The sequence below is a fragment of the Maylandia zebra genome, linkage group LG7 (assembly GCF_041146795.1).
Source record: "Maylandia zebra isolate NMK-2024a linkage group LG7, Mzebra_GT3a, whole genome shotgun sequence".
In the NCBI taxonomy this organism is placed as follows: Eukaryota; Metazoa; Chordata; class Actinopteri; order Cichliformes; family Cichlidae; genus Maylandia; species Maylandia zebra.
Window position 1 is genome coordinate 4,111,762 of NC_135173.1, and position 27,132 is coordinate 4,138,893.

At 43.9% G+C, this 27,132-nt stretch overlaps 1 protein-coding gene across 1 annotated transcript; it reads right to left on the reverse strand.

Annotated features, from left to right (window-relative positions):
• Positions 1-9,032: 9,032 nt before the first annotated feature.
• tshz3a (teashirt zinc finger homeobox 3a) lies at positions 9,033-25,300 on the reverse strand. Its single transcript, XM_004570776.3, has 2 exons — positions 24,919-25,300; positions 9,033-13,231 (listed from the first exon to the last, which is right to left on the reverse strand). Exons 1-2 carry the CDS (start codon positions 24,956-24,958, stop codon positions 9,915-9,917), a joined length of 3,357 nt encoding a protein of 1,118 aa, XP_004570833.2. The 5' UTR covers positions 24,959-25,300; the 3' UTR covers positions 9,033-9,914.
• Between the last annotated feature and the right edge of the window lie 1,832 nt (positions 25,301-27,132).

The window sequence follows — 27,132 nt, forward strand, 5'->3', positions numbered from 1 at the left end:
ATGTCTGTTCTCCGTTCTTCAAACATCCAGCTTAAACTCCTGCTATGTGTGAATAAAGAGGACAGGAAGTGGCAGTTTGGCAGCTCCAACCAGGAGTGTCACTCTCAATTGCGTCCCCTGCCAGCTCCAGACACATCGTGCGGCCGAAGAGGTCATGGGTCTGACTCCTCTTTCTTTTTCTCTCTCCCGCTTTTTCCCTCTCTTTCCTTTTCTCCCCTCTTTCTTCGGTTTTCCAGGACATTCCGTTTCAATGCCACCTACGTGTCGCGTCACAGTCAAGAAGAAGACAGAATGATGTACGGAAGACACAAGCAAGAGCAACGGCGGCACATTTTTTGAACGCTCCGATAAAACATGAAGCTTGTCTTGTCAGATTACCCTGATACCCCGTGTCAAAATCTCTGCCACGTCTTCGTGAAGCAGAGAAGCAGATGTCCCGAGTTTGCCTTCCTACTCTGGACAGAGCCGTCAAGATTTGCTCATGAAGGACAAGGAAGACAGCGACAAAGGAAGAAATTAGTTACCCGAGGTTTAGTTTATTTCTGTTTTGATGACAATGACTGCTGAATGACTTCTTTTTGTTCCAGAATATTGCTTTCTAGAAAAACACACAGCCTAATATTTGTTTTTTTTTTTAAAGATCCATATGCACATAGCAGTCTGTCAAGCTGCCTTTTCCTTTAAGCATCACTTCCTCACTTGTCTTAATCTAAAATATGGACAGTGACATTTAGTTAAAAACAAATCCCATTAAACATGACATTTTTACATGCTGAAAATACAACACCAAACGGCACTACTGCCATATGCAGTTTTAACAACAGTATTGTAGTGTTGAGTATTATTTTAAATATTAAACTTTGTTAAACTGTACAACAAAAAAAAATAACAGCAGTCATTTTGACATGAAATAAATGAAATCATACTTAAGAGGAGGTGTCACATTAATTAGGGTTCAGTAATATTTAGGTGCAGAGCCTTAATTAATATCGTGAGTGACATTTGTGTTTACCTACAATTTCATGTCAAAATGGCTGCTACAAATGACATTTATGAGTGTGTTACAATCCAGGCTCCTGGATTTAAAAGTTAACCCACTGTGATTTGTACAGTGCTGTGCAAAAGTCCTGAGTTGCCCTTATTCTTTTAACATTTTGCTTCAAAGGAGACAAACTTCCTGGTATTTTTTTAAAAGTTGTCTTGAGCAGGAGTTTTCGGGGATTTCTGAATGCTTCCAGTCCTTGTACCTGACTATTTACAGAATAGTTTTTCTTTTTTTCATTAACCTAGTTTGGAAGGCATAAAATTTTAGGTTGATTACCAAAATGCAATCACATTTTGGTAATCAACTAAAAAAAAATTATGCCTTCTGTAGAAGCCAAGATGTCAAGTTTTCAGTAGATTAACTGAAAACTTGACATCTTGGCTTCTACAGAAGATGAACAATAGCTTAAAGTCATGCCTTTAAGAATTAAGAAAACATCTGGCAAAAACCTGGAATCTAATAGATGCATCTGACCATTCAGTTACTCCATTAATAGTTCTAATGAAGCCTCATCAGAAACAGTCTCAGTGGACGTGCAGCCGTCAAAAAGCCAATCTTTAGGAAGGGAAAGGCCGAGATCGGTGACATCTTATGAAAAGGAGGAGAGACGAATCCAAGTTTTAAATGTTTGGTTCAAATCACTGTAAAACACAGTGAAGGCTCTGTCATGGTTTGGGCTGAATTTCAGCTAGCACTGTTGGGGATCTTGTCAAAACTGATGGAATCATGAACGCAAAAAAGTACCATCAGATTTGCATGCAGTACCATCTGGAAAGCGTTTGACTGGCAACAGCTTCAGCAATGGTGTCAAACACATAGCTTAAAGCAGTAAAAACATACCCATACTCCGTTTTGCCTTATTTAGTCTAGTTCCATCTATGTTTGAATATGTCTAAATAAAAGCTGCACCTATTTCAAATTTTCCCCATGAGACATAAGGAAATGAAGGGATCCAGACATTGTAGAATAATGTAGCTGAATAAAATATTATTCTGCTGTTGGTAAACTGCTAAAGTCTCCCAGCACAATTGCTTATTACTGCTTTTATTAATTAAAACAAAACAAAAAACAACAACAAAAAATTATAGACTTTAGTAGAATGTTAAAGAGCAGCTTAGTCACAATGTTACCAGTAGTTACAAATCATATAGTCAGTCAATACAAGACAAACATTTATAATGTCACTTGCACCAATCACATCTGACCCAAATGTGTTTTTATGGAGCAGGTACATTTACTGGGGTCTGTTGAGAAAAGGAGTCTTCTGTGAAGTGCCATGTTCTTTGTTCTTTAGGTAAGATAAAACAATTGGAACACATCCTTATCACCCTTGAAAACCTCAAGTGACGTGTACCCCAGTGCATGTCACTGTGCGGCTGCTGCGCTTAAAGCCATAATATCCACCTGAGATGATCGCATTACAGACCCCCCCTTTCGTACATCATACAGATGTAAGAGTATAAAATCTGCCTAACATCTAGCTTGGGGCTCACTAAGATTACTTGACACATGCGAATACCTAAATGTTATTATCCAACCAGTGTTGGGAAGGTTACTCTTAAAATGTATTCCACTACAGATTACAGAATACATGCCCCAAAATGCATTTTGTATTGTATTCTGTTACGTTACTCAATGAGAGTAATGTATTCTGAATACTTTGGATTACTTAATATACTGTCAGGCTTTTTACAACTACATGAATGTATTATTGTGTGATTTATTACTATTACTTAAGGTTACTCGCCATACCAATGCCAACTACATTTTTAAATCTTAATATAAAATGACTAACAGTAGGGGGACATTAGGTAAGGCTGCACTTTTTGCAGCGATCTCGTATAGAAAACTATTCCGCGCATTTATAAAACAGGTCCACGGCTCCGAGCCGTATAAAGGGACCTCTGGCTAATATGTCGGGTTCATGTCGGGGTTGTAGCCGAAAACTAGCTTTACTTTGTTGTCTGGGTCAACTTTGCTAGCGAGAGACAGAGAGAGGCGTTGAAAGGCTGCTCCAACGGAGCTTATTGTTTCGGAGGAAAACACGAACACGGTGTACAGTCGAGTCTTAATAGCTTACTTACAACCGGGCTTGTCGGGCACTCTTTTTGGCTGCAGTGGTTATTATTATATTTACATGCTTCCAGCTCCCGTTTCTCGTCGGTAGCACCTCATACTTTGGACTTTTTCTCCCTCCCTTGCGCTCACAGACACATATGAGCAGGAGGCAGGGTATGGCAGTCCATTCTCCCTGCAGCACAGACTACACTGCCCATGATGCTACATTCTTTAGGGCGATGCCTGTAACACTCTGCCTATTGCCTTCATATTAAATCATTTTTTGAATAATAATTTAAAAAAAAAATTTCTTCACGTAATTATGCGGACCGCAAGTAGAGGTGACATGGGCCGCGAGATTGAGACACAGGCATTAGAGCCTGTGTGAAAAGGAAAAGACCTCTGTGTAATCCATTTATTTCAACAATGTAACTGTATTCTGAATACCACCTTTTTAAACGGTAACTGTAACAGAATACAGTTACTCATATTTTGTATTTTAAATATGTAAAGCTGGTACATGTATTCCGTTACTCCCCAACACTGTATCCAACATTATAATGTGCAAAAGTCTTGAGTCGCTCTTCATTTCTTTATAATTTGTTCGAAACATTGTGAAAAATCTGCAACATCTTCTTGAATGTTGGCTACCTTTTGACCCCAAACTCCAGATAATTTTGCATGGTGGATCAAGATCTGATGATACTTTTCTGCATTCATAATTGTATCAGTGTTGTTAAGATCCCCAACACAGCCACAAACCATGACAGAGACTGGCTGTACCTAATACTTTTGTACCTGTCTCGTGACCTCCAACACTGGATTGGAAACAAAACTTCAAAGTTGGATTCATCACTCCACAAGACCTGTTAGCTACAGATTTTCAGTCCAGCAATATTCACCTTTTCCTCACTTCCTTAAGACTGGCTTTTTGACAGCCACTCGTGCACCGAGACTGTTTCTGATTAGGCTTTATTAAAACAGTAGATAGATCAGCTGAAAGGCCAGATGCATCTCTTAGGTCCCATGTCAGGTCTTTGCTGGATTTTTTTCCTCTTTCTTCAGGATATGACTTTCAGATACTGTTTATCTCGTGTAGATAATTTTTCAGGCTTGCCAGTTTTTTTTTTGGTCCCCTACATGTCCAATTTCCTCAACTTTTATAGGGAAACACTGAACAGCATGCTGAGAAATGCTAAGTTTAAAGTTATTGGCTATTTGGGAATGATCTTCTTGGTGAAAATATATTGTTTTATGCCTATCAAACGGTATTATCTTTGTAATAGATTCAACTAAAGAAGAGGGAACAAATGATGTGCTTTTGTAACAGCTACTAGTGACTTAGTACCTAAAGATACAATTGAAACTGGTTTGTTGATAAGTTGTCTGTTTTGTGCAGACACAACACTGGTTTATCCCTTGAGTTAGGGATGAGTTATCGTTATCCCTTTTTATGCTTGAATAATTCATAGGTCAGCATTAAGTGGTTCAGAAAAAATGAAAATAGTTAGGTACAATAACTGGACTTACAATGTCCAAAAGAAAAAGAAAAAAACTTGGGAATAGTCTTGGGAACTACTGATCAAGACCACTTTCAAAAATTCAAAAGAAACCTTGCACCAAGGAAGCAAAAGATAAAGAAATGAACAGTGACTTGAGACTTTTGCACAGCACTGTACATGTGACAGAAGATAAAGTATATCATGATAGGTTAACTTTAAATCCTGAAGCCTGGAATGTAATGCACTCATAAATGTCATTTATATCTGATAAGAAATGATTCTAGATAATGATATGCCTTTGCCAAACAGAAGGGAAGTCAAATGGATTTTGATTCCACTCCAAATCATTCAGTAGCTTTCCACTAATGTAACTTGATCAGAGCACTCTCAAACCCGAGCTCTGTGAAATGACAGTTGAGATTAATTTTGTCAGCCTTGTAATCGCGCCTTATTGATGTGTTTCCTGTGAAATGGCACATCGGAAAGAGCATCTTCAGCCACGGGGCAACTGTGTTTCATAGAGTAGTCATGGATGGACATTTGACGTTGACCTCTTGATCGCACACCTTCATATCATCAGGCTGGCACGCACACACACTCGCAGGTAATGCTCTATTATGCTGATTTATTGAAGGTTAATTTAATCACTCTTGTAATACCTGACCAGAGGGTGTTCTTACCCGTGAAAAACCCAAGTAGCAGGAAAAAAAGGAGCAAAACATGACAACAAATCAAAAAGTGATTTCATGAAGGTGGCACTAGAGACAGGCCAATCCATCAGAAGGGTGGCAGAGTGTGGACGTGTTGCCACGCGTGGTGCCAGGCGAGGTGCCAGGCGGTCCAAGGCACATCCTCCATGCCAGAGCCCCGAGGCTGAGTGTCCTCGTCACAAGGACAGAGAGGTCGTTAGGACCAACTGCACTAAATCATATACCTCCTCCCACCCACTGTCGTGGCCAACGAAGCAGGTTGATGCAGAAATACTGGGAGAGGCAAAGCAGCTACTGGTGGAATCCGCTGGTTTGTTACAACTAGTGCACATCATACCCTCTTATTCCAATTGATACAGTGATATATGATGTTGTTATGACACTTCCCCTGCTTTTGAGAGCACCCCAATGTCAACAAGGCTTTACACCCAGTGAATGATTCCTCCTAAATGCATTTTAGAGTTTTGCACAAATACATTTTCAGAGCTAAGTAAACAATGCGGGCCATTATCTAGATGTATTGTTTATGCATTTTGAGCTCCGTGGCTTGGATGAGCAAGTGAGCGAGAGAGCAGCAAAGAGAGGGAAGGAGAGACAAAGAAGGAGCGAGAGAGAGAGAGAGAGAGACTTTCTCCAAAACACATCAGTTCTGTGAGCAGCACTGGCAGATTTTCCATTCAGTCAGCATTTTTCTTTACATGCTGAACAGATAGCTAAAGGTACCACTTAATGTGATGGGAGACAGGATCTAATGGATTGATACACAGGTTTTGACATGCTATTTGAGCATGGAGCTCGCTATAATTGGTCATGTCATTGTGCATTAAACTAACAATATATAGAGTACTGCCCTGAGACGAGTGTCTTTAGCAAATCTGTCAGATATCACACCAAAATACCTCTGACAGCTATCTCAGGCAATGCCAGAGCACTGCAACACAGCGGCATGAAAACTTGCACCCGCTAAAGAAGGCACATTTGGGAATCCAGACACCTTAAACTCACCTCTTTGTCTCTTTGAATGTTGTCTGCTTTCCAATCTCTGTACCGCTTCTGTTCATAATCGTGGCATTTTGTGGATAACTCAAACCTGTTATACACTGCGACTTTCTTAATATGAAAACAGTTCCTTTTTGCACAAATGTTGGCGGGCCATGACCTCTATATCGCTTGTCATAGACGCGTGCGACTCCTCCCATACATTAGCGACACGGATTAGGGGTCCAAGGTGAAGCCAACTCAACCCATGACTCCTGTGCTGCTGTCAGAAGACATTGTATCATCTTTGGTATGGAGGCTATTTGAATTGGCAACACTTCGTACATTGTCTTCCGTCTCATCACGCAAGGAGATGATGGGGTGGGGAGCTGATTGTAGCCAGCAACATCACACATGATGTCAGGCCAAGACAAACCTAGACAAAAACTATTTTTTTGTCCTTTTAATAATTTTATCTCCATGACCTGTTGATATTTTAACATTTTCTCTGATTAAAGTGAAGAAGGCCGGCTTTTTTTCCCTACAGAAATTGCAATTTACGAATTTCCAGAAACACATACTTGCACATAACATTGTGGCCTGGATCAGCTTAACTGTTCATGCACACTGAGACAGGAGTGATCTATATCACTGTGCTCTAAAGACATCCACCACTATTTTGGCAGCCATTTTGTTTTCCTAAATACATAGTTTCTCCTTCTCAGCTGTCTGTCTGCTGGCACTGTCAGCCACTCTTGTGTGATTGGTCTGATGGTCTTGATGCTCATCACTCTGTCAGGCTAGGCTCGCCTTTCATTAGTCTGGGCCCCTCCATCCGCCACACTCACACAAATCACATTGACATCCAAACTCCTCAGATCCACAGAGCAATTTAACTGATATTCATTAGAGGGATGACAAGAGCTGATGGGAGATCTGTGGAGTGGAGGAGTGGGGGGACTCATTGTCCTCCTATCCTATCCCTGTCCTGTCCGCCTCCTTCCTTCCCCCTTCACTGCTGACTTTGTTTTAGGAGCATCGAGGCGCATCGGCGTCTGTAACTACCCAACCCTCAAGGAAAGTCAAGACAAAAGAACAATGGATAACACATCTAATCTCCTCTTTATTATTGCAGAAAAATACAACTGAGAGGAGGTTTGTGTTCTTCATTCTAAATAATTGGCTTTAGTAAAGCTGCTCCTTCTACATTGCTCTCCAGCAGCCACTATAATGCTCATTCAAGCAGAAGTCCAATCATTTAGCCTTCTCCCTCCAGCCCCTCATTAACCCCCAAAGTGTCAACCATCTCATTAATGTCCCCAACCATCCTCACCCCAAGTCCATCACTAAGCCCAAAGCGTTATCAACACATACAGTGGTGAAAAAAATTGATCACGTCTGAGAGGTAATTTTATATCTGCGAGGACTCGGTAAGCTCTGGAAACTCACAAGATATTCAATAAGGGTGCTCAGCCTTTTTCATTTGCATTATCAATGGCTACCGGCCCGAATCCCATCTTTCAATTATCATCCTTTGTTAAGGGCTTTATTCTGCTTGTCAGATGTGAGTCATCGCTGGGTTCTCCCACAACGTTTCACCAATGTATCCTAAACGTCGGAGGGCTGGGAGCAAGTCTGAGGCGGTAATGAGTTTGTGTGAGAAGACGGGGTCAGGACACAGTGTGTGTGTGTTAATTAATCTGTTCCCGGGTGGGAGGAACTGAAGCGAGATGATGAGATTTAAGAGAGTAAATGGGTGTGCTGCACTCGAGCTGTCCTCTGCTGAGTGAACGAGCAGGGTTAGAGGCTGGGCAAATGGCCGTCGTCATAGTAACCATATAACTTCCCCAGCCCTGAGTCACTTAGTCAGTCAGTCATGACAAGCAAAGGTGGGAACATCAAACACAAAGAACATGATGTCCCCAGGCGTCATCGAGTAAGGCTAAGGTAGCTGGTCAAAAATTGAAAGAGTAAATATGACCGTTCGAGTGTGTGCGCGTGCGTGTGTGCGTGCGCCTCCATCACGCCTGCTGAAAAATATAAAAAACCCCCAAAAAAACCACTCTCATTATATGGCACTGAGCCTGAATTGTGACTACTCTGATAGCATCAACACCTGCCAGTAATATTGTTAGATCCAAAAGCCTGCTTTGAGGGAATAGCACCTGTCTGTGCATTCTGCACCACTGTCAACTTGTCTCAGTGTGCGTATATAGGATCTGCTTTATTTTTTTCAAGGGACAGTCTTGGAGTCCAGGTGTGTGCCAGATCTGCTGTCTATGCCCAGGGCTCCTGATGGCATCCAAGCCCCCGTGGTAATCAGCCCACTCTGCCTGCTGTTGCAGCTCGCCTGCCTCCTCCTCCTCCAGTGGCTCGTTTCAGAAACATCTGGTGGTTTACATGCAGCACACACCACCTGCCAGACGCCTTGCAGGCAGTGGCACCGCTTGCACCTCTACAGTCCGCTCCACAACAACGCAACAACATAGAAATCACCGCGAACGCTTGACAAATTGTAGTTGTGGAGACAACTGCACTGGAAAATGTTGAGTTTTAAAGTTCTGTTTAGTGTATCTGCAGATGTAGCCTGGTGAGCAGCTGATTTGTAAAGGCTTACTCAAAGTGGGACAAAAGAGGGGAGGGCTGAGGTTCTCTTTTTTCGGCAACATTCGGCCAATACTGTGATGTTTGTCTTCATTAAATCCACCCTGATCAACAAATATAAAAGAACACAATGTATTTTTGCAGCAATTAATTTGATTTAATCATAGAAGCACAAGGCATTAACATATCTGTATTGTTTTTTTTTTATTTTATCAAATAACATTTATAAAACTATTGTGCAAAACAGTGTCCTTTTTAATCTTCTTCAAAGGCTCTGCACCAGTGGATAGTCATAGTCCTCTTAAATTAGGAAATATAACAAGTATGCATAATTTAAACAGCAAATCATAAGCTTACACACTATATGTACATTTTTACACAGACCTGGATTTTAGTGCCCCTTAATCAGTGATAAAGAACAAGGCAGCTTTTACAATCAGCAAAAAACAAGACCGCACAGAGAAAACTATAAAACAAGCAATGAACTTCTGCTGTTTGGCAGATTCTTTAAAGGAGCTTTCCCAGGCATTTGGCTGTTTTAATGTGTTGATGACCAGTTTGGAAGGGCATTTTAAAATCTAGACAGGATAGGACTGTACAAATGTAACAGTAAAACATGCAGTCTACCAGCAAATCGAAAGCAAACTCACAAAAATACAAAATAAATACAATAAAATTAGTACATTTCAAGTCAATAGTTGACTCTCGAGTCAAAAGATTCACCGAAATAATCGTGAAACAATCCGTCTCACAAACGTGAACACAGACTGAGGGAGCTGAATAGCTTTGACCTACAGTATATTTTAAAGTGAAATAAATGTCTTTTGAAATACAGAGAAATCAGAAATGTGTATAGGCTGAATAGATGTAAACACCTTGTGCTGAAATTTTTAACAGTAGTTCATGGCAACTTTGTGCATTACCACACTTTTCGAATATTTTGTTTTTCATTTTATCTTTTTTTAACAGTCTGTCATTCTACATATGTTTTACAGTATTTCTACTGCTCAGAGGGATTTAACATTTCTCCGTCTCACACACGTATAGCAGATGGTCCTCTGGAGACTTCCCATGGCTCTTGCTGAGGTGAAGCTTGATGGCATGCTTAGTGGCAAACTTACGGACACAGAGCTGGCAGCGATAAACTCCCCCATTACTACTGCAGTCATCTTGCGACTGTGGAGGAAGAAAGGACTCCAGGGGCACTACTTTCTCAGTGAGAGTCTGAGAGTCCCTGACAGTCTGTTTGGGAGACAGTTTGGCCAGGTCCCTGATTCTGAACCCCAAGTGGGCTTCCAGGTGGCATACGTAAGCTGCTGGGGTTCGAATCTGCGAGGCACAGTCACTGCAGAAGAATATAGGTTGACCGGAATCTAGGTTCTTCAGGAACTTCGTTCTGCCCGTTCTCCGTAGCTGGTACTTCACGTTGGCCAGCCAGTGGCTGATGGTGGTCATGGAGAGACCCGTGAAACGAGATATGTGCATTCTTTCTTGTGGGCTGAGGTCATTAATGATATATTTCCCCTCTGACGTCTGCCTCAAGCTCGAGGCAAACTGGGCCTGCAGAAGAAGGAGGTGCTGTGGGTTCCAGTTGGAGTGACGACCCTTTCGTTTGTGGCCATGCAGGGACACGTCATCATCGTCGTGGGTAGAGCCCACAACTTCAGTTTTATCCGTCACACGTGGGCGTGACGCCGACTTTGTGACATGGTGGGACTGTGTAAGGTTTCTCAGCATGTCTGAGATATCCGACAATGCATTTTCGTGTAGAGGGCTGCTGGATGTGTATGGAGAGACCACTGTTAGCTTTGCAGGAGTAACAAGAGAGATGGGAGAGACTGAGGAGGCCGTGGATGAGGGGGTTAGAGGAGCTGAGTTTACAGAGTCCCCTCGATCGCTTTTCCCTTTTGTAAGGTCCATGGGTTGGTCATCATTTGGCTGGCAAAAGCTATTGTTATTAGCTACACTTTGCTTTTTGGTCTGTGATGGAGGAGCAGCCACAGCGGCCTTCTCAGCCATGCTCTGGCTGAGCCTAGAGAGGAGACTCAAGGGATCTTGGTTTGGCAAAGAGGGCTTGGCTGCTTTCCCCAAGTGAATGTTCATTACTGACTGAAGAGCACTTAGAGGGTTGACAAAGGGCTGCTCTGGAGGAGTGTGACCAGTGATAATGGCGGTGCTGCATCTCAGTGCAGAGGCAAGCGGGGATTTCACTGCTGCTTCTCTCTTGGGTTCGGTTGCTGGAGATGTTCTGTCACCATGGCTTCCCCTGTCGCTATTGGTTGGGGTAACTTCCCTCCATTCCCGAGGCGAGTCTGCCTCCCCTCCCTTGTGGGATTCTCCAGCCTCACTGCTGCAGGGGGAGAATTGGTTCTCCCTCTTTGGAGATAACTGCTTAACTCTTTGTTCTACTTTTGCTACTTTCTCAGTCACTTTTTTCACTAAGTCTTCCATTGCCTGAAAGTTGTTGCTGGGAAAAAGTGATGACTGACTAAGTGGTGGGGAAATGAGGGGCTGGTTCTTGGCAAGGCAGGACGGCACTCCATCGCCTCCATTGAACAAGAACTTCATTTGTGAATTCTTTTCCATGTTTCCTTGCTTAAGGGCACTGGGGAACTGGTAGGCAGCATGGATGCTAGGATAGCCTCCCCAGCTTGGATTGCCACTCTGTGCCTTATTGATGGCTGATGTCACAGTGTTTTCCAGTGATTTCAGAATATCCAATCCCCCTTTAGGGCTTTCCTTCAGGTCCTCTTCGGTAAGGTAGTTATATTTCGAAATGTCGTATTTTTCCTCCCTCTCAGTATCTTCCTCCTTACTAACAGTAACTGCAACTTGCTTTTCATTTCCTATTGCCTCCTGCTTAGTGCATTCCTCCTCAACCTCTTCTTTCTTGATCTCTTTGAGGGGAGGGGAGGTGGCCGGGGGAGTTGTGGTAAGTTGAGTTTGAAGAGGCGGAGGAGAGAAGGTAGAGGGTGCAAGAGGTACAGACTGGACCCTCTGTTCTGTAGGTGTGGTAACTCTCCCGGGATTGGGGGAGGTAGCCTCGGGAAGTATTTTGATTCTCTTTCCCACAGAGCTGGTCACCCTCAGGAAGTGTCCTGTCACCATCATGTGGGTCCTCAGCTCTTGGAGTGTATTATGGGAACTCCCACACTCCATGCACTTGAGGATCTGAAATTTGTTGGATTCAAATTGCCAAGCATAGCTAGCACCATTCTGGTGTCCATAGCGGTTATTTTGGGGAGTGTATGGGCTGGAGGAAGGTTTCTGTGAGGATTCACTAAGTTCTCCTTGTAGGTGTTTAGCTTTAGGGGTTCCTTCTCTAGAGCGCGGTGTAGCACTGAGGTCTAACCCCACAAGTCCCCGCTTCTTTGAAGACATGATTTTGGCTGCCACAGGGGCCATGGGCTCCTTCAAAGGCACTTTCTGGTAGTGTTTGGTCTTGATCATGTGGACACTGAGGTCCTGGAGGGATTCAAAGGAATGGCCACAATACATGCATTTCAAAACTTTCTGGGCATCCTCTTTTCCCTCCATCTCCAACAGGGACCGCTTACGTGGTTTAGACCAGCGCTTTGCGCCACTGCCTGCCTTGTCCTGGTTGTCATCACGGTAGTGGCCTGTATCATTCATGTGAACTGTCAGCTCCACCAGAGTGTCATAAGCAGCGCTACAGCCCTTACAACGGAATTTACTGGCCCCAGTAAAGATTGAGCCAAACAGCTTTGGGTTTTGCCTGTGGAGTTGGACTGTACTAAAGAGACTGGGCTCTGACTGAGCGGGGTGACGGCTCTGTGGAGGATGCTGCTGTAGTGTCTTTGCCACTGCAGTTTGGTGCCAGTCATAGCTACCACTGCTACAGCTACTACTGCTACTGGTGCTGTTACTGCGAGCTGGCTTCTCTGCAGAAGTCGAAGACTGCGCCGGTAGAGGTGTGGAATTAAAATTTAGTGGTGACCACAAGGGGCTGGTGAGAAAGCTGGAGTAGATAGCCTTCATTTGTTCTAACGTGTCCATGCCTATGGGAGGCGTCTTGCTGTCAGCATTTATAGATGCTGTGACAACGCTCCCCTCAACTTTTCTGGAGGGGCTCTCGAAGTCTGAAAGACGGTCACTAGTCTCACTCACATGTGACTCACTGTCCATCTCTTGTCCTGAGAGCTCTGTGGTCTCAGCTGATTCCTGGTCACATGGCTGCTCCTTGGCAGTCTCTACACTTTGCTCCACAAACTCATCTTTCATGGGAAGGTCGTCCTGAGGGGTTGAGGGCAGGTCGTCCGCTTCTGCTTCCTCATCCTCCACATGGTGCTCTGTCAGCTCGTCGGGAGAATAAGCTGCAAGGAGAACCAAGACAAAGAGAGAAGGAAAGAGATGAGTTAAATTGCAGGGAGTGAACACGCTATGTTAGAATAACTGGAGAAAAAGTTTCCCTGCTATGTGTGCCCGAGGACTCCCAGGGATAAATGAGCCATCTGTGTGGGAGCCTTTAAAGCTGAGCTGAGAAATTACAGTCATCCCATTTCACCTCATCAACCGTTGAGGTGTTATTTTCCTCTAGGCGAGCCTGTATTTATATACTACCCCAGCCACACGGAACTTATGCCTCCCCTCTTTTCACTCCTTCTATTGGAGGAAAACAAAAAAGAAATATCTTGGCAAAAACATAATGCACCATTTTATTTATCTCAGGGCGCAACAGCTTGAAATGAAAACTAAATCTGAAATTAATGAAGCCCAATCTCACTGTGGCATTCTCCTCTGGGGTAATAAATGAGTTGGATCAACCTCCATCTGTCAGTTAATATGTCTGACGCCTCTTCATCTGCCTCTTCTCTGATTACACACACATACATACTGACACACACGCACACAGGCAAAGAGCATGTCTTCAAGAATTTCAAGAAAGGGATGTCAAAATTTTGTTGATGAAATGCAGATATGTTGAATAGACACCACACAGTTTCATCTGCACTGAAGTAAGTTCACTAGTTTTTTTTGATACGACAGATAATCAGTACTCCTTGTTCAAACTATACACCTAAAGACCCAAAGAGTGTTAAATATCACATATAAGACATTTTTAAACAGACAAAGAATTCTATAATTAAAATCAAAGGAAGCGGGGATAAAGAGAACGAGGCGAGACTGACACGACGGCGATGCATAAGTGACCTGTCACTTTGCATGGTGGCGTCTACAGCTCACACAGAGACCGATGAGTCTATGTGCGTTGGTGTGTGTGCACTGCATCCCCCATCCCTCCACACACACAACCACTATGTCTGTCGTGATGATGAGCCTACCCACCTAGCACCGACTGGCCCAGCACACGCCCCCTTTTCCGCAGTGTCACCGAGCCCCTGCTCCCTCGCTTCCTGACCACCTCACTCACAAAACCACTCAACTTAAGGAAAAACAAATACTCTCAGAAAATAGTGGATGGCCTGTGGACAGGTCTGAGGCCATTTGGACAATGTTGTAAACCAAGACAAATACTACGGCAAGAACCTTTAGGTATAGGCTAAACGGTTTGAGCACTCATGCACAGTCGAGTCTATGTGTGTGGACACAAACAGATACACACACACACACACACACACACACACACACACACACACACACACACACACACACACACACACACACACACGCTGTGACTAAATCCTTCATTCCCCCCCACCTCCCCATGCACTCACATCCAGTCTAAACAAAAATGTCATAGCTGAAATAACTCTCATTTCCAGTGCTAACAGCCAATCTCTAGGCAGCCATGCGGCTGGCGCTGGTCTGATTTGGGCCCTGGGGGCACAGTCAGCAGGCAGCCCAACTGAGAGGCCAGCCTAATGGAGACCTGGCAGGTGCGGCCCACTCTTCGTCCTCCCGGAGATTTGGTTTGTCACTGGGTATCCATTACCTGCCATTCTCCGCTGATAGGCCCCGACAGCCCTGATCAAAAGATGTCGTTGGGCCCCAGTCCGCTTGGCAGTCAGTGGCATGTCGTTTGTAAAAAGGGCCAAGCAGGGTGTAAATAAAATGACATGATCACTTCCCCGGCCCCTCATGTTCTGGACACAATTATGATAATGTGGACGTTGAAGGGGAGGGAGGGGTCTGGGAGGCTGGCGAAGTGGGTGAGGAGGTAAATTGCTCACCCTCAGGAAAACATGCAAGAGAGATATCTCTGTACAACCAGTGCTGAAGTGACTTCCACATCCTTCTTTTCTTTTGCTTTTGGAAGGTCATGTCTGATTCTAATTTAAACGACTAAAACCAGCCAGAATGAGGTAGTTACCACACTTGTGTATCGACTAGCTACATCTCTTGACTGAATCGTCATGTCGCCTTTCTCAGCCTTCAACACAAAAGCATTCCGAGCATTTCTTCGCATTGTCTGGATATTTCAACAAACTGTTGCTTGAATAAATTCTACATCTACATCACGCCATTGCATTTGTAAGCCTTGCCAGGTCCCTGTCTATTTCTTAACCTGGTAGTAAATGTTTTACATTTTGTACTAACAGAGCTCCAGTCCTATGGTTTATTGTTCATTTGTCATTAAGCCTAGAAAGCACTGAAAGGGGGAGTGAAGTCCAAAAGGACCGGCTATAAAAACCTATAGAGTCAAACCATGCTCCCAGGCAATTTAAAATGCAAAACAAAAACCATTATGTCTGAGCACTATCTGTTAATTTAATCCCCAATGACTGATAATCCATCACACAGGGCGACAACCACATCCAATTATTCTCCCTGCCTTGACTGACAACAGAGGTGATTTATCAAGCTAATAAAAGGTGATGGGAGTATAGAGGCTCCCTTAGAATAAATTATGAATATTATGAATACAACAATACTCCTGGATGCAGTCTTAACTAATATCTGAGCATATGGTGTAAGACCAATGTATGAATTTTCCTAGTGTGTGCGTTGGTGTGAGAAGCAGAGAAAAAAAAAAAGGAGATTGCGTGTGTGTTCATGTAATGATAAACTGAGCTGAAGCCATGTGGGGGAAAGACAAGAATCATTAGGTTCTATGAATGATTCCTTTAGGGAGGGGAAATGGGGTGGAGGGGTTAAGAGGGGTAGGAGGTGCACATTCACACACTCAACATCTCAGTCACAGCTCACACAGAAATAGCAATAACGACTTCACACAAACACACAAACTGCAGAAAATCGAACTCTCGCAAGCCGAAACACACGTTTCACCTAAAAATACACGACCTCAAATACGCTCTCGCATAATTGCAAACACAACTACTCAGTCGGTTATGACACCCCCCACCCCCCCCTCAACAAACACAAACACACACTTGTACACGCATGTAGATGCAAGCGATGAGGAAAGACAGTGACATCTTGGCATGCAGGAGGCATTCCTGTGGAGTATCATTTTCATAAACATAAGGGCCGCAGACGAGGAGGGAGAGATCATCTGATAGAAATACTGCAGTGCTGCTCTGACGATCAGGAACAACAGAGAGGGCAGGGACAGGGGGGTGATTAAGCAGGAAGGTGCTGTGGCTGCCTCTAAAGCTGAGGCTTTAAGTGTCGCTTTCTGTCTGTCTCTTTCCTTCTGTCCTTTGGGTTTTTTCTCCTCAAGTGCAGTTGAAAACATTGTTTTTGATGCTACGCTTTAAACAGTTTTTGTATGCATAAGGAAAACACGGCGTATGTTCCTGAAAACCAAAAACTATGTAATTTTACATTTGCAAAAAGGAGAAACACTCAGTAGCCTGCATAATTACGTATTTATTAGCAAATGTAAATTTGCGGAACGCACAAATAGGTTTCCATCGAACTACAAATTCTTCTAGACCCCTTTCTTAAGTTACCCCCTTGATGACCAAAGGGAGTGTCTGTGGTCTGGTTTTCACAGCTGGGGAAACAGTCTGGGAGCCGGATCACACCCAACACAAGCAGGGTAAACAGGATGTGTCATTAAAATCTCTACCTGTGTCTGACCCTTATACTCAAATGACTGCCTCGTCAAGAACACAACCTTGCTAGAGGCATCGTAGGAAAGTCCTTTACGCGGTCATCATGAGCACAATATTTTATTTGTCGGGTTTTTCCGCACTAAAACAGGACACCGCCTGTATAACAGATGGCTGTAAATTGCAGAACAAAAGCACCGCATCTTCATTTCTTTTCCTAAAATTATTGTGCAAAACTACTGCTATTAGTAACAATCTGTAAAATGTTTTTAGCTACGCCACAAACTAATGTATTGCAGAGTGTAAATCCAGCGTGTACATTATATAGAATTACTTAGACAGAAAAGAGAAGTAAGACATATAATCTTTACATTCTTGGGAAAATAAAATGGAAATTAATACTGCCGAAGGAGCATTGTCTGTGTGGGTTTTATGGTTAGATCACCTTCAGTGCACAAAGACACAACCGGGATCCAGGGAGGGAGCAGGAAGCACGAGTGGTCTCTAATAGTTTACTGTAAAAGAAAAGTTCTGCAGTGGTAATCAAAAGGCTACAACAAAAGGCTAAAAGTAGCTTCCAGCACAAGAAAGTGAAGCTCTGCAAGGAGAGGGTTAATCTGTATGAAAACATGGCGTGTGTGTCTCGACATGTGTACAATATTTTAGCTGGAACTTGACATCCTTAAACCAACACGAGCCCTCAGCGGGGGGCTCTTACCAACAGGAAAAACCTCCAGCACATTAAAGAACAGGAAGTAACCTTCAAAAAACCCCTACAAACCACTGCTTCTTACTCAAGTTTTGCAGCGCTCTAAACCTCTCTAATAGATTAGAATAATTTAGCCTAAAACAGCCCCATTCTGTCAAAATAGCAGCAGATCAGGAACATACCTAAAATGCCTTTCTCTTGTACACATTTGTCAAAGTAACACACTCAATCAAACTTAGTTCTCTTACTCTTTTCCCTTTGATCCTCACAAGCTGGCTGAAAGTCCCATGAGAAAAAAATGAAACAGGTGATGTGTGATTATTTTAAAAATTAACAAGCTCTGACATAAGTCGCTTTTTCAGATATGACCGCAGAAGACTGTCTTGTGCTGCTCTCTTTTTGTAGGTTTTTAATACATTGCTTTGCTGCCTCATTGTGCTTATACAAGCTATCGTGTTACAGACAATCGTGGATGTCTTTGTCATTTTTTATTTGTGTGTGTTCTCTACCCCCTGATGGCATTGTGAATACATTGTGTCCGCCGATTGTAGTGGAGGATGTGTGATATGGGAGATGGGAAAAACAGAGAGATCATTCTGGCCCCAGGCAAAGCTTAGGGCTGAACCTTGTCAATGCACATGGTAAGAGGAGGGAGAGAGAAAGTGAATAGAGTCAACCCTCAGCTGCTTGTTGTGTTATAACTGGACTTCAAAGCTGCCAGCTGCAAATACAGACCTACAAGACCCGAAACTTCATCTAGTTTATCTAGAATAAGACAAACCACAAGCACACAAAGTCCTCCTGTTTCTTACTATAACCTCCATCTAATATTGAACACTATAAGTTAACCGAAGCCATAAAGTCCTATTTCAGAGCAATAGGTGATAAAATTTTACAGAAGAAAAAAAAAATACACACAAACTACTTCCACAGGCACGGAAATAAAAGGCAGTAATAAGGACTGAGGCTCCAGAGGAAGGTGATGTTCCAGTCTGATGTGCACATCAAGCCTGTCTCGTCTGATGATACGTAGTCAGTCAAACTTCCTTCAACTATTCCACATCTTCCCTCATTCTTTCCATCATTTTTTATATACGCCTTACTTGAGCAGCTCTCAAGCAAAGTTTCGTGAAGCAGAACTGCTGCTCAGTCCTACATTCCTTGAACTGTTTAGGCCTCATATAACAATGTTGTTAAAAAGTCACTGGGCTGTGTGAATGGGGCAAAACAGAAAGACAGCAGCCTGAAAGCCGGACTAAAGCTAAACTAAGGATATGAAGCCAGCTTCAAATACTGGGACTATTTTAGTTTAGACTTTCTGACATTCTAGTTTGCGCAATCTGAAATACTTTCTAGTGGGGGCATGCATATGTGCACCTGAACCTGTAGCAAACATAAACACAATTATCTGTAAATGTAATTCCATGCACCAGGACTCGTGCCTATAAGTCATTCATGTCGTTGCATTGCAAGACAGCATGCAGTAAAACCGCATTAGTACAGTAGATCAAAGCCGTAACAGTTTGCAATGGCTAGCTTAGTTAATCATTTTGATGTTCATATTTATTTTCAGCTCCTAGTGTTTTCATAACTGGATTAAACTGGACTGGTCCAATCTGCCCTCATTTTCTGTGCTACGTGAAGTAAGTTGTCACTCTCAAAGTGATATCGTGGCGGAGCCACAGCAAGGGAGACAAGTATGTAGGGTTTTTTTTCTCATTACAAGTAGCTTGAGTAAAATATTTACACGACTGGACAGAAAAAAAACTGACTGACTGAGATCCAGTTATTTTAGTCAAAATGAAGACCCAAAGAGTGCGAGCCTAAACCAAAGGACAGCCTCTGGGGTTGCCTTTTTTTTTGTTTTTGATGTTAAAAGTCGAAACTTTGGGTCAGAGCACAAGGTGAAGGGTAAAAAATCAGGACTGGGGAGTGGGATGACCGAACCCCTCTCAAAACACACAGCTGCTGCCGTGATCGCCTAGCAACGAGGAGGTGATGGACGCAGCCCGAAGATGGATGGCCACCATAAATCACAGGAGTGTGTAGGAGGAGGAGGTAGGACACAGAGAGAAGGCAACATGAAGAGGACAAAAACAAAAATGTGTTTTCCAGTTTTCTGCCGCAGCAGCACCAGCAGAGCTGGCTCCACTTTTCACGATTGTTGGGGAATGATGTGGGTCTGGGGACTCTTCTGGGCAAAACTAAATGGAAATTTCTGGGTAATCATTACACTGGGTTATAAAGGATCCAATGGATTGCTGTATAAGGCATAATTGCAATAAACTCTATAGCGGCTTCTACCTGCCCTTTTACGTCTGGAGAGTTTTTTGCGATTCAACTAACTTTTTTAAAGATGATAAAAATGACAGACTATACCTTTCATAAAGCAACCCTTCAGGCAAGGCAATCTGGGTAGTGTAGTTGCGGGATAAACATCCCTGGGCTATCTGATTATGGCTTACTGCAGCGGCACTGGTGTCTAGTAACACTCAGAGAGAGCGCTCAGCCATCCATCACGCAGTGAGTGTCTGTCTAAGGCTTTCCACCCTGCTTCTTCTCGTCCTGGCTCTCCAGTTACAGCCATACACGGCCGGCCTAAATAATATTCTTCATGATAAATGGCACTATAAGCCTGGTATCCATCATTAATCTGATTTTTAAAGAAGCATCCATCTTGGAGAGAGCCTGTTAGGGCCACGGGAGAGCAGAGCAGCTCGGGTTCATTTAAAGGCCAGGCTGCTGCATGAGTGATACCTGTCAGCCCTGTTCATCAGGGAGCAGCACACACACTCACGCAGCATTAAACACTGGCGCCATATGGCCACATCTGCGCACAGACACACACACCTCTACAATGCCTCCAAGCGTCCTCGTTGTGCATATATTATGAGTAAACAACGCTAACACACTTGTCGGACTTGTATACTCACAAAGCATATTTCTCCCCTTCATTCGACATCCAGAGATGTGTCATGGAAGAACATTCTGTCACTCATCAAAACACAACTCGGTGTAACTCAATCCTCTCTGTCATCTCGAAAAAATCTCCCCTCCCAAACGCTTCTCCTTAAGGGTTTCAGGAAATCTCACTCGCCCCTGGAAAAACTCTCCCAAACTCATACACAAACAACTGTTTTTTGTGTGAAACTCTGCTGACTTTACACCTCATACTACGTCTCTTTGTTTCTCTCAGTGCAATCTCTGTCTTGTTTTCCCCTCTTTCACTCTCTCTTTCTCTCTGCCCCCTATCCACCTCCCTTCTCTGTGTGTCTGGTAAAGCCCGTTTGATAAATGACACACGTCAGCGTGTCAGAAGCGAAGGGTGGGTCAGTGATAAATGACTCTGTTGAAAAGGAAATCGGCTCTCTGGCATGGCTTGGCTATTCTCCTCCTGGATTGGGTTTCAGGACCCCTGAAGACCGGAGCAGCTCAGTTTCCCTGAAAACAGCACACATCCCACCAGGCTCTAACACTCTCTAACGCTCTCTACCTCTGGGAGGGGTGGGAGGGTGGTGGGTTTGGAAGGATCCAGCCTGTCCCAATTGTCGCCACAGTGCAGCTGCATCTATCACAACAGCAGTGGGACTATTTTTACAAAGCCTCCGACTCGGTGCCCAGACAGCAGTCTCAGCTGAAAACCTCGGCTGAAAGCACACTGAAAGCTGAAAGGGAAGAGTGTATGGCTAACGGTTTTCTATTTGTGACACTACTACAGCACTTACACTCTTCTTTTGCTCTCAGAGCCCAACCCAATGGGTTGACGTCTGCCAAGTGCGTGTTAAAAAGGAGAGAAGGCCCATTTCAGCGCCCTCGCTCTTCTTCTCGTCATCCCGCCCCCCCCCTACCCCTCCACCACCCACCCCCATCACCACCACCAGCTCCTCCTCCCCTTCCTCCCCCTTCTGCCCTCGTTCTCTTCTCTTACACTATCTCTTTCAGTCACTTGCTGGCAGGGTGGCACTGTTATCATTACACAGGCAGGATTTATGGAGTCAAGGCCTATGGCAAAAACAAAAAGGCGTCTGTCAATACCTGTGGGAAACATTCTGTCAGCCTTCCTCCTCCTCCTTTCCCTGGTGCTCACAGCCTCATTAGGTATGCACTTATCAGACACATAGATCACAGACGTGACTCAACCTCACCGGAATCCAGCCACAGGACTTTCATTAGCAACGGGCCCAGCAAGGCCAAAACACTTGCCTTGCTCACACCTGCAGACAACAGCAGCTGAGGAGACGTATTGTTGTTGTTGAACCTCGCTAGCGCTGTCACTGCGTTTGTCGGTTGGACAATTAAGTCCAAACTTGCGGTCCCCTGCTGCTTCCAAAAGGGCGTGCTTTTCACACATAAACAACAGGAAGGCAGACAGATATAAAAGCGTACTTAATTTCACTTGGTGCTTTTACAACCCATTCAGAACATATGGGTGTGCGTCTGCAATGTGTGCTGTAAACGCTTGTATCTTTACTGGTGTCAACACTCTGTGTTTGTTGTTTCTTAGCTGGCACACACGCAACTGATTTGCTAAGAAAGAGGTGGGAAGAGAAGAAAAAGTGGAGACTTCTTAGGCCTGAAGGGTTCAGAGAATTACAACCTGACCGCAGCAGGTGGTTTGTAATTATCATTCCCGTCCATAGTATCAGTAAGTCAAACCACGTACACATTCAAACCCAACAAATTCAAAGGTAGATGCCCACTTATTTAAGTGTATACTCACTCACCCGCTCGTAGACAAACATAAGTGATGGCTGCCAGTTTGGCAGCTGTACTCCTGACCCTGCAGAAAGAAGAAACTGTTGCTGTGGAGTCCTGTCCAAATCAGACCGACTTCCCCACCCTTCTCCATCTACATCACACCCTCTCTCAGACTAACTCTTACACAAACGAGCAAAGCACAGCGTTTTGAGAATGAAAAGGGCAGGATGGATTTCGCTGTGGTGGTGTGACAATGCACTGACACGAGCTGCAAACAGCTGCGTCTTCGCCCTCATGTTGTAAAGCCTATGTCGACTTCCTGTTAAGTCGACGGAGTATTTCAACTTTCTGAAGCCATTTCAACAGCTTCGGGACCCCGAGCTGGTGGCAAATTCACGAAGGGCTCTACATTTCCACAGCCGGGAAAGTCTCGCTCTCTCATGTTTGCTCGCCTGTTTATGTGGCCAGCTGCCCTTGGCTGTTAAGAGCACTCAGACCTGACCCAGGTACGCAGGCCCATTTGTCACCTGCAGCAGAAAATTGAGTTACAGCACAACCAAAGGCGAGCGGCTCTGTGTAATATCAAGTTGATTACATCAAAGTGGTGGCAAACCTCATTGGGCTGGGCACCCCGAGCTTGTCATCTCCAATCACAGGGCCTGTCAGGACTCCATCAGCCTCACGGCTAATTGGACCAACGCTAATGAAGCAGGCAAAACAAGTTTTCTACTGTGGAGAGAGAAACCCTCTCAGACAGGAAAGAAAGAGAGGGAGAAGCCGAGAGTGTGTTTGAGAGACAATGAGAGAGAGCAAAGCAGGGTGGTGTGTGCGTGTATATGTGTGTGTGAGGTGGAGTGGGGGGGTAGATTTTTCATGCAAGTCTCAAGGTTGCAGTGGGCTGACTCTCCCCCTAAGTCCCTAATCAAGGCCCATCATCTGTCATCCTTTTCTTTGCTCTCTCTATCACCATGCTCTGTGCTGCAATCAATTCATCATCACCCTTTGTGTGCCACTGAACAGTTGACAACTTTATAACTTGCAGCTGCACGGGTTGACTGACAGGGGTGGAAGGGGAGCATGAAAAAATGAAGAAATGAATAGATGAATGAATGAACAAAGAAGCCTGGTTTCAGGGAGAAAAAGTTGTTTTCTAAAAACACAAAACGATCTATATTACAGCCTTTTATTCCCTTTCGTCAACAGAGAAACAGCAGTGTAGCAGGGAAGAGAGAGGAGAGGAGAGGAGGAGATGAAAAAAGAAAAACATCCTTCTCACTGATCTGAAATCAGAAAGCTTTCAGTCATTCTTTATGTGCTCCCCGCGGCCACTCAGAGCCAGTGAGCATGTACATTAGGCTGGGGCATTTTGATGAAATAAAAGCCCAGGCCAGCTTATGGCTAAACAGAATGGGAGCACTCACTCAGCTTGTCTCTGATTGACCATTAAAGCCATTGATGAATGGGCCTGTCAGGGGAGAGACAATTAAATCAAACATGAAACAAAGCCGTTGTGACGGCCCGGTCTGACAGAGCAAACCCATTCCTCCCCTCCATTACATAGCACACGGCTCCTTTTACAACCCCTAACCCACTCCTCCCGCCTCCTTCACCCACTGTATGTGTGTAACTGTGTCTGCCTATGTGTGTTCAAAGTGAAGAAGTGAGCATGTGCACATGGAAGTGTGATGTTCTCTGCTGGAAGTATGTGTCTGCTTGTGTGTGTGTGATGTCTCACTGTGAAACCACTTTGTCCCCCCCTTCCTTCACTTTTTCGTGAGTCACTTGACCATCACGGTAATAGAAACTGTGTGTGTATGTGTGTGTGTGTGTGTGTGTGTGTGTGTGTGTGTGTGTGTGTGTGTGTGAGAGAGAGAGAGAGAGAGAGAGAGAGAGAGAGAGAGAGAGAGAGAGAGAGAGAGAGAGAGAGAGTGAGAGCCAGTGTAAAAAAGTACACAGGGCCTTTCAAAGTGGTTTAAACGTGACGTCAGGGGCCTGCAGCACATGGTGGGAAGTGATTTTCTGATGCAAATCGGGAAGGATCAGATCAAAGCCGCATGACAGCCAATCAATCAACCGTCAAATCAGACATGGCAACTGTCGATTATGGCTCCTTCCAGCCCACGAAACCCCATTGTGTGCTCTCAAATTGTTTATCTTATCCCAAGAAAAGAAATACCTCAGAGGTAGAGTTTTTTTTCGCTTGTGCAAATAAGTTAAGCGCTGTGATCAAATGCGCACAAAGCCCTTACGCTCTTATGGCACGCCTCGGGCACTCGTTAAGAAAACGCCGCTTATTTCCAGAGGTTTTACGCTTAAAGATCCAGTTTATATTACATCTCGATGCGGTAAACTATCATGGATTCAAGTTTGGAAAAATAGGAAGCGAAAGTTTACAGCAGCCGACTCATCCGACCGGGGCACACCAGCCACTCTAAGCGAGAGCGAAAACGCAGAATGTTGTATATAAACTATACATCAGCTTTATATTGGTAATAGTTTCTATTAGGTCTCACAAGAGTAGCCAAGAGTGACAAAGCGCATCGTTGGAGAGAGGGGAAAAAACCCCGAAGTGAAAACGGAAATGCGGTGACTGGAAAGTGAGCTTTACAAAACAAATGAACCGCAGCTTTGCCACCGTGAGCCTTATTTTACGCATATAGTATTTGGCTCCACATACCTGCTGCGCGCTTCGGCGCTTCTTGTTTCCTCCGTGGCATTGTGTTTTTTAATCTGTGGGGATTTCCGTGAGAAGTCTTCTTTTTATTTCATATAGCTGCCCCCTCGCCGTATCCGGGAAGATCCACCTCTACTCAAAAAAGATTCACGCCTTCGTGTAGTAGACTGCACAACATCGGGGAGTCCGATGAAAAGAAAAACTAAAAACCATCGTCACTGGAATAAGGGCATGCACTGAGAAGTCAGCGGGAAAATACATAAACAAGGTGAGGGAGCATATTTTTGTTTTGGTGTGATCGCGTTAAGAATGTCAGCGGTGATAGCCAGCGTCCACCTCGGCTGCCTGGTCTGGCAACAGGCAAAGTTGAGGGATAAGAGAGATGATCGCGTCACTCACAGCAGGAGAATGGGCAAACCCACCGCTCCGTTAACTCTTTACTTCTCAGAGAGGGGCGGACACCACACACGAGTGTCCTCCTACCTCTGGTTTTCAGGCAAGTCAGAGGTTATTACACGCAGGCGGCTGATTATTACAAGCCACAAAACCACAGCTATCATAATGATTCCAGTAATACCACTAGGCACGTCAGTCTAACGAATAATCATAGAATGTAACGTTTATCACACGTTGTGACTTTGCTTTATTTATTAAAAGAACACATTTCCCCCGTTGTTTACTTACGTAACTATAATTTTCTTGCCACATAGATGCAATGTGTCTGTTACATTGTAAATCATTAATCTATATGACATTTTAACTTTTGATCAAGTTCTTATGATTTTCTTTTTGATTCACCAGTATGTGTGTGTGTGTGTGTGTGTGTGTGTGTGTGTGTGTGTGTGTGTGTGTAAATAATCTCCCACAATTCAATCTTGTACTTTTTCATACTTATGGATCACAGCTGGAGAAAACCAAAATTACTAGTATATAAAAGTTTTGATTCCATGGTTTATATTCAATGTAGTTAAACCTTTTTATTTTGCCACAGAATAAATAAAAAAAACTTACAGTGTATAAAATATGGGTGGGGACGAATTAATAACGCAGTACAATAAGTACAATTGTATGTACATTGTCAACGAAGACAATATGTACAGTATGTATATGCAATGTATTTATGTAATATGTTAAAGACATACAATCAATTATATATATAGCAGGAGATGCAAACAGAGAGGACAATGGCTCTCGGAGGCCTTTATACTGCATATTGTAAGTCATTTTCATTGCAAGCTCACATAGTCAAAATATTTTATAACTGATGAACAAAATTTGTAAAACAACCCCGCTCCACACCGCCTGAAAATGCAAACATGCCCGATGCCTCAGCCACGATATTTTGATGTGAACAGTTAAAAATGTTAGCTTTCATCACAGTAAAAAAAGAATCACTTCTCCCATATATCTGCATTAGGTAGAGATCAAAGCCAGTTCAAGGGAACAGCGTCATGTCTTAAGAGCCAAGGTAATGAGTTCTTTTTTTACACCACTTATATCTTTCTTTTTTTCTCGAGCCAGCAGCATCTCTGCAGAGTGGGACGGTCCCAGGTCTCCCTCTGTGTCTCTGATGTGCGTTGACCCCTGCCAGCAAAAACGGCACATACAAATACCAAAACATACTGCATGCAGTGTGCTCAAAGCCACACACGCATTTTGCAGACACACAAATGCTTGCGAGTGTGCTCCCTCTTTGCCTCTCTGTCTCTCGCTCTGTCTGTCTGTCTGTCTCTCTCTCACACACACACACACACACACACACACACACACACACACACACACACACACACACACACACACACACACACACACACACACACGCACGTAAGCATCCTCATTCAGAGAACAAGAATTAAAGCCCTCTCTGATGAGGACTGGCCTCTGTCTCTGCATAAGCTGGGTTCCTGTCACTTTAACAACATGAAATTACAACCCAAATGGGATGTCAAGGGTTAGCAGTGTCTGCTAGAGAACTATGCGAATATATTCTCTCCTATGGACTTGGCCCCACTGTGACCTCCCCCAGGAACAAGAAGTAACCTGGTGATTGGCGTTTTTACAGCCAAATTAAACCGTCTTGGAGACTGCTGAAGGCAGGAGGAGAAAGCAGTCACTCCAAAATTAGTGAGCCATCATCATGACAGAAAGTAGCGGGGACATGGTGTCATCCAGCTACTGTATCGATTAACCCATAAATAGTATATGGCCTCTACACTG

Excerpts from the sequence above, each read along its gene's own strand:
- tshz3a (XM_004570776.3), bottom strand. The coding sequence starts at position 24,958 with ATGCCACGGAGGAAACAAGAAGCGCCGAAGCGCGCAGCAG. Across the intron at positions 13,232-24,918 it reads AGCGCCGAAGCGCGCAGCAG|CTTATTCTCCCGACGAGCTG; the intron begins GTATGTGGAGCC and ends TTCTCCTTGCAG.